The 8,117-nt window shown below is 37.5% G+C and overlaps 1 protein-coding gene across 1 annotated transcript; it reads left to right on the top strand.

Annotated features, from left to right (window-relative positions):
* The first annotated feature begins 758 nt into the window (after positions 1-758).
* On the top strand, positions 759-7,219 carry C6H3orf38 (chromosome 6 C3orf38 homolog). The gene is made up of 3 exons (XM_068546899.1): positions 759-982; positions 3,549-3,787; positions 5,255-7,219. The coding sequence occupies exons 1-3, from the start codon at positions 856-858 to the stop codon at positions 5,825-5,827; spliced, it is 939 nt and encodes a 312-aa protein (XP_068403000.1). The 5' UTR covers positions 759-855; the 3' UTR covers positions 5,828-7,219.
* Positions 7,220-8,117: the final 898 nt, after the last annotated feature.

Below are 8,117 nucleotides of genomic sequence, written 5' to 3'. Positions count from 1 at the left end.
CTATGAGGTAGGTATCTCTACTAGATCCGTTTCGAGACAGAAAACTGGAAGACCAAAGAGCTTGCTCTCGGTCACAGTTAGTAAATGACGGATAAAACCCTGGGAATCTGGCTTTCAAAGACCCCAACCTTAAACTATTCGCGATACTGCCTCGCCTAAAGCCAAGCCGGCGAGGATAAGAAGGGAAGCAACAGCGGACCGCAGCTTATTGGGGAGTTTAAGTCAGCTGCAAGGCGGGCAGGCGTGGCACAGGATAGGTGATTTTTTCCCCTTAACTTTTCCAAGTATAATGTTAAACAAAACCAAATTGTTTTAACACAGAACTACGTAATTTAAGAATATCAAACTACAGGTGCTCCCAACGCAGAAGCGGCCGCAGAGAACTTGCGAGCGCTCCCGGGGTCCCGGCCCAAAGGCGGGGAGGGGGCGCCTCCATTGGCCGGCCCCGCGGCATCACAGGAGCTTGTCATGCGCTGGGGCCGCCGCCGGCTTTCCACGCACCTGCCCTGCGCAGCCCTCCCAGGCGTTCTTTTGGAGGAGGGACTGCTGAGGAGTTTAGGTTTCGTTTTCCCTTATGGAAGGTCGATGTTCCCGGTGTAAATACGGAGTTGCCCTAAAGTGAGATCCGTGGGACTCCACTCAGTCCCCGAGAGCCCGGAACCACCGGTCGGAGCACCGCGTTCCCTTAGTGCCCTCATTAACGATCACTTCCGCCCACGGCTCTGGAATACCCGAGGCCCTTTGGCTGCGAACAACGGGAAGGGCATTTCCGGTACCTGTTGCCACGGCGCCGGTCCAGTGGGCCTAAGGGGGCGAAGTCATTGGCGTCCTCTCCCCCCCTCTCTGGGGGTAGAGATGTCGGGGATCAGCTACCCAGAGATGGAGGGCTGTCGTAACCTGCTCGGTCTGTTGGACAACGACGAGATCATGGCCCTATGCGACACCATCACCAACCGCCTGGTGCAGCCTGAGGACCGCCAAGGTAAAGGTAGACCCTTGCCCCCAAGGGCGGCCGTCCCTCCCTAGGCCTCACCCGGCCCCCAGCTGGCGGGAGCGTGTGAGTGGAGGCCGTGGTAGGCCTCCTTCCCAGCCCGTCCGGGATTGCGCTTGTGCGGAACCCTCGGGAATCTCGGCCCCTATAGCTGCTCTGTTGCTTCAGATGCACGCTGAAAATGGCGCTGCTTCCAGGTTTTATCCTTTATACGTTGTGGGCAAACGCTGCTTGTTTCGAAGATGCAGAGTACGTGAATAGTGATTTTGTTTGTTTTTTGAAGATTTCCGGGGAGTCAGGGTGTTTTCCATTTTCAGTTTCGATCAGCTGAGGAGTGTCAGCCGCTGCTCATTTTCTTCAAGCTTGGGGGAGGATATCATAAACACTTTTTATCAGTCTGCTGCGTAAAACAACTACTGTGATAAAAGAGCAGATAGGATGAATCCATGTCTCTTTTTGGAGCCAAAGTTTTTCAGAGATGATTCTGTGTACTAGGACTACATTACTTTCAGGGCCAAATAAACATTTCGGTAGAGTAGATTTCATGGATTATAAATATTCAGTCTGGTTGCAATGTAATGAGGAGCTTAAGCATTTATGATTTTGTATATTACCTGGCTAGTTTTAGTTTAAATTTGCTGAATTTTAGTTTAAAATGAGAAAATGTCCGCCTCCTGTATTAGCATATGACTTAAGTATCTACAAAAGAGTCTGCCTTTTAAAACTTTCTCTGCTTTTAACATTTCCGCCATTTAAGGTCATTCATTTGAAAGTGAGCCAAGAACACTAAATGAATAAATTTCTAAGAATTTAGACTGAAAATAATTTTAGACTTAATGTAGTTCTTTGGCATTTATATATTTTACATGCTAATCGCCTTCTAACAGTCTTGGTGAATGTGAATTTAAAATTGTAATAGATAAAATTGCTGAATTTAATTGATGGTGGATCCAAAAGCAAACAAGAAACGAAACTACCCAGTACAAAAATGTTAAGTGATTTGAAGTCATTTCTCAGAGAGGAAAAAATGATAAGCATATTGAAAGATACTCAACATCTTTAGAAAGCAATGAAATGAAAACCAAAACTACATGGTGTCTTTCATATGTACCAAGTTGGCAAAAACTAAATGTAAAAACGTCAAGTGTTGTTGATCTTGTGAAGTATGTCGTTGATAACTACTGGGGGAGTGTAAATTAGAACTAGTACTTTGGAAAACAAGTTCTATATTATCTCCTAAAATGGAAGGTTACTTACCTGAGCTTCTCAAACTTGAATGTGCCTATGTGTCCCTCAGTGATCTTGTTAAAATGCAGATTCTGATTTAGTAGTTTTGGAGTGGGCCCAGAAATTCCACCTTTCTAACAAGCTCCAGGTGATGCTCATGCTGCTTGCCCCTCTGGGCTGGGAGACAAGTGTGGAAGTGTCCAAAGTAATAGTATTTGTAATTTGGATACACATAATAAAAGTCTATAAACAAAAGGATAGACACCTTGTGGTATAGTCTATAATTACCTATGGTACAGCTCTGAAAATGAATTAACTACAGCTGTGTCTATCCACATAGATTAATCTCAGAAACATTAAAAGTTAATTATAGAAGACTATATATATTGATGGATTAGATTTATAGAACATTCAAAGAAATACCAAACTATATTTTGTAGGGATACATAGTTATGCTGTACAGCTCTAAAGAAAATCGAGGGAATTCTCTGGTGGTCCAGTGGTTAGGACTCTGAGCTTCCACTGCTGGGGGGCCCTGGTTCGATCCCTGGTCAGGGAACTAAGATCCCGCAAGCCCCGCAGAGTGGCCAAAAAAAAAAAAGAAAAAGAAAAAAAGAAAAGAAAATCGAGGGAATGATAACATTTTGGAGAGTAGCTACATGTGAGGTGAGCGAGGAGAGAGAGGGAATAGCATCAAGTAGGGAGAGGTAAAATGAGGGCCTCAAAGATACCAGTAATTCCTGTGTCTCAAGCTGTGTCGTGTGTATGTAGGAGTTCATTTTATTACCATTCTGTATACCTCACATATGTAAAAATCATCTTTAGTCTGTTGTTTAATAGAAGTTCTTTAAAATTAAAAGTCTTGGTTCTGCCACTTCTTAGAAGTATGATTGTTGATACCTCATGTATCCCTGACTTTCGTTATCTGTAGAGTGAGGAGATTGAAAAGTATTGTAATTTTACCTATATTTTAGGGATTGTAAATGAATTTAGTTCCATTGACCTTATTAAAATTTTTTCTTCTCTTATTCAAATTTTTTCTGAAAATACAACCATTCTTTAAAAGAAAATGCTTAAATTCACAATCTCGTATGAGAAGTGAAAGGAAGGAGGAATTTTAGGTGGGGAAATTTATAGTTTAAAGAAATTTTTTTAAAATCCAAAACCTGACAACCCACTTCCTGGTTTTTAGAAATGATAACCATCTTATACAAAAGCAATAATGCCATGACAAGAGTTTATAAATATTATTTGATAGAGTTTCTGCTGACCCTGGACAAATTTACAAGTGACTCATGATTTTCTATTAATCTTCATAATTTTCTTTTAGATGCTATTCGTGCAATATTAGTGTACAGTCAAAGTGTAGAAGAACTTCTGAGGCGGAAAAAAGTCCACCGAGAAATCATATTTAAGTACTTGGCAACACAGGGGGTTATTATACCTCCAGCTACTGAAAAACACAGTCTTATTCAGCATGCAAAGGATTACTGGAAAAAGCAGTCACAACTGAAATTGAAGGAAACGCCAGAGCCAGTTAAGACCGAGAACATTAGACTCTTTGAACAGGTAAAACAGACCTTATAGTCATATCCTGAACTGTAGTTCTGTGTAAAAATCTTTAGATAATCCTAGATCTGGAATGATGTGGTTAATGTTTTTTTTTTTTTATAATTTTAACTTTACTTTCTATCTTTTGCATCCTAAAGAAAGAGCAGTAAAGCACCTGAGACAAAGTATTTTTGATATTTAGTAATGTATACGTAATATTCTATTGATTTGTGAGAAAAAATGTTTTGTATCCCTTTATCAAATGGGGACTATTGATTTTTAAAAAGAATGGGTAGACTACAGGATCAATTTAATTTTAATTTAGCCTCTGGTTCTCCAATTTCTTTTTTCCACTTTAGAAGAATGCTGTTGTAAGCCCTTTCTCATTTTGAAGACTTGCTTTGGTATTAAATTGCAAAAATTTCATGAAAGAAACTTAAATTTTTTTATTTGTTAGCTAGAAAAAAATCCTGTTTTAGTAATTTCCTCCAGCTGGCATTGGCTGTTCGTATTTCTTTTTATCTCCACTGTACATTTTAAATATTGTGTGAATATTTAAATATCGATTGAACCTTTAGGTAACTTGCAGTTTTTAAACTACATACCCACATTGAATTAATGGTATTTTACAGTGAGAGAGGTTTGCCTTCACATTAGGAAAGGAACTTCTAAGCCTTCCTTAATGTACTGAAAAGAATGTTGACTTTAAAATCATATAGATGTGATTTCATATTAGGGTCTGCTGTATACTAGCTGTAAATGAGCAAGTAAGGACCTTTGTGAGCCTTGTTTATAAAACGGGCATAACGATAATATCTGTGTCATAAAGCTTGTGGAGAAAGAAGGAAATAGCACTTAAGTGCCAAGCACAGTGCCCAGTACATTCAGTAATAGCACGTGCCCAGTAAATACAAGATCTTTCACCATCTAGATGAGGTACTATGCTCTGGAATACACTGTTGAATAAAATCTAGCCTATCAGGTGTATTTTTGCAATATTCATTTTGGAAAGAAATAGTATAAAATAATCCCAATCATAGAAAATAAGCTATTTCAATCATATTAGAAGTGTCTGTTTAAAGACGTGTTTATTATAAACTTTGCTGCATATAAAATATACCACAGTGAAGTGTATTCATTTAAAGCATACAGTTTGAAAGTTTTGACAAATAACACACCTGTGAAATCACTGCCACAATCAAGAGAAAATGCTTATGTAAATCCTTATTATTGGCTCTTAATTCATGCTGATATTTTAAGAGACTTTGAACCTTAATTTCTTAGAGGAATTTTCAGAAGTTTAAGCTGAGAAATTCTAAAATGACCTCCCCTTTTTGAGAAATAATTTACTGTGCAAGATCGGTTCAGTGAGTTCACAGGTAGTTCATTTCCTTTCTGCTATAATTAGTACCTTAAAAGTTAGCTATGAAACAGGCAAGATAGAAAATAGATACAAGAATTAACGTTGGTTTTATTAATCAACAGGAGAAAGAAGATAAAAAAGCTGAAAAGGTTGATTTTCGTCGATTAGGTGAAGAATTCTGTCACTGGTTCTTTGAACTTCTTAATTCTCAGAATCCTCTTCTGGGACCACCTCAAGATGAATGGGGGCCACAGCACTTCTGGCATGATGTCAAGCTTAGGTTTTATTACAACACATCTGAACAAAATGTGATAGACTACCATGGAGCAGAAATTGTGAGCCTTCGTCTGCTGTCACTAGTGAAAGAAGAATATCTTTTTCTCAGTCCCAACCTAGATTCCCATGGACTGAAATGTGCTTCTTCTCCCCATGGTCTAGTTATGGTTGGAGTTGCTGGGACTGTCCACCGAGGGAACACTTGTTTGGGCATTTTTGAACAAATTTTTGGACTCATCCGCTGCCCTTTTGTGGAGAATACTTGGAAAATCAAACTTATCAACCTGAGAATTATTGGAGAGAGTTCCCTTGCTCCTGGAACATTAATGAAACCAGCTATTACATTTGAACCAAGTGATCTAGAAGCCTTTTATAATGTAAACACTTTGTGTGGTCCAGTGAAGGATGACTCAATGTAAGGCAGGCATTGGATAGTGAGACTGGAGACCAAACTTTATCTAGTGGAAATGAGGCACTTTGAACAAAAGAGAACTAATTTTACCTAACCCTTGAAGCATTGAGTACTACATGTCAGTCTGAAAAATGTTCTATACAGAAATTCTTCCAAATACTACATCAGTAATGTCTAAGTGATTTCAGATTCGGGGATTGACGTATTTTAGTTGAAATGTCTTTCTTGACTACAGGCTAACATATTATGTGAACACTTGCCTCTTTCTACTTGAGTTGCAGCAAATGTTCTGAAGGCTTCATGCAATTCATCAAATAAATCCCACTTTAGATGTTGTAACTAACTGTGTGCCTTAGAAACCAGTTAATATTTTCATTTTACTTGGTGGATATTCTGCTAATATCTGTACTTGTCATGCGGGAAAAAATTAATAGTGTTCAAGGCTTCCCCTTTTAATTTTCTCATTTACTTTTGTCTAAATCTGGGTAATTTTACAAATGCATCTCATGACAGTATTGCTTAAAAAATACAAATTTTAGAGATGTTTACTATAAACTCAGTAAATGAGTAAGCTCACTTTCTAAAATGAGTAAACTCGCATTTTAGAAAACTTGAATGACATTCTTATACAAAAAGTCCAGTAATTTAGCTGGTGGAAAAAAATTTAATTTGCCTTTTAAAATATTTGAGGAACATTTTTCAGAGTTATCTGCTGTTGTCCAAGCTAAGTATCTTAAAATCTGCAACACTTTCTGAACAATTTTGGGCAATGATAAGTGCTGTTCTCAAAACAGACTTTTTTCTTTAAAGTTTCAGCTAACAGTTTTATAGAGCATTTATTGTAATAGCATATAAAGGAAACATACTATTGAAATTTTTTAAAAAGGTTTGCCCAGTTCCTAATTTAAATGAGTTACCGTGTTTTCTCTTGAATGATTGTAGAAGAGGTGACAAAAAAAAAAAAATTAATACATATATTGAGATATACTCCCACATCATGAATTAAAATTATTAGGATTTTTTTAACCTCTTAATTTGTTTTACTAGATTTGAGTTACAAGGTTAAGTGGCCAGATTACACAGTTGGTTTCAAGTTTAAATTCCTCATCACCCAGCAGCTACTTGCTGAATCTGAATTTAATTAATTCTAATTTACAAAAATGCCATTTGGAAAAAATTCAACTGGGAAATGTGAGGAGGTATTGTTCATATTAATTTTTTTAACTTTAACTCTGCTCATGATCATCTAGGGTAACTGATAAAATTTTGGAAGCAGGAGGAAAAAATTGATCTTTTTTTTTTTTAGTCCTATGCCTCTTACGTTACGAGGAGTACAAATTGATATGTCCTAAAATAAGAACTTAATAAAGGAGGGAAATCCCTTTTTCTGCTGTAAGAATCGTTTTTTGTTTAGATTTAAACCCGTTATCTTTTTCTTTAAGTTTGAAGTATCATTATAACATGTAATCGATAAATATCCAAAGTAAAGGATAAAATTTGAAATTATTCCCATCTGTTTTCTTTGTGCTATTGATGTCAAGTGCTGCAGAAATAATACCAAAGATGCTCAGGACGGGCAGAAATTACCTGTAGATATGTTCAGTATTGAATTTTTGAATGTGTAATGCTCAAGGAAGGCTGTAATCTGCATGTTCTTTTAATCACCCTTAAAAATGTGAAATCTTTCCAATTAGACCAAATGAGAATTAGAGCTATATTTTATTTCCTTTGAATCCCCACAGCTGGGCACACAGTAGGACCTAATGTCTAAGTGAATGGGTGAATGAATGAGCAAAAGAAGCTTATATACTGTATAAAAGACTTTTTTGCATGTAGATTTGGTCTTTGGTTCTAGTCATTAGTGGTGGTTTTGGGGTTATATCATGTTTGACTTTAATACGTGAATACACAAACTTTTAGACCCCAAACTAAGATTTAGGATAAAATTTTAACTTTCCATTAAAATTTACTGACTTCCAAAAGCCCAAGGTCAGAGTAGGATATACTGGAGGGCCCTAAGATACCTAGAAACCATTATAAGGGAAGTGTATACTTGCTGTTCAGAGAAAGAAGACCTAGTAGAACTGAAATTTGCTCATGAAGCTTAAAGCTTGGTCAGGCCTTTGAGAAGGTCCAAAAGCACAGTGCAGATTGAACGCTACTTTTACTACCACTCACTACTCTGTTTATGTTAGGGAATAGTAGACGCTACAGCTTTGTCTCTTACTTCATTATACTCAGCTGGTATTTATGAAGTTTGTGGAGTCAAGTAGTAAAGAATACAACTCCACACATAA

This window comes from Eschrichtius robustus, chromosome 6 (assembly GCF_028021215.1).
Source record: "Eschrichtius robustus isolate mEscRob2 chromosome 6, mEscRob2.pri, whole genome shotgun sequence".
In the NCBI taxonomy this organism is placed as follows: Eukaryota; Metazoa; Chordata; class Mammalia; order Artiodactyla; family Eschrichtiidae; genus Eschrichtius; species Eschrichtius robustus.
The sequence above is the reverse complement of the archived record's forward strand: the minus strand, read 5'-3'. Positions and strand labels throughout refer to the sequence as shown.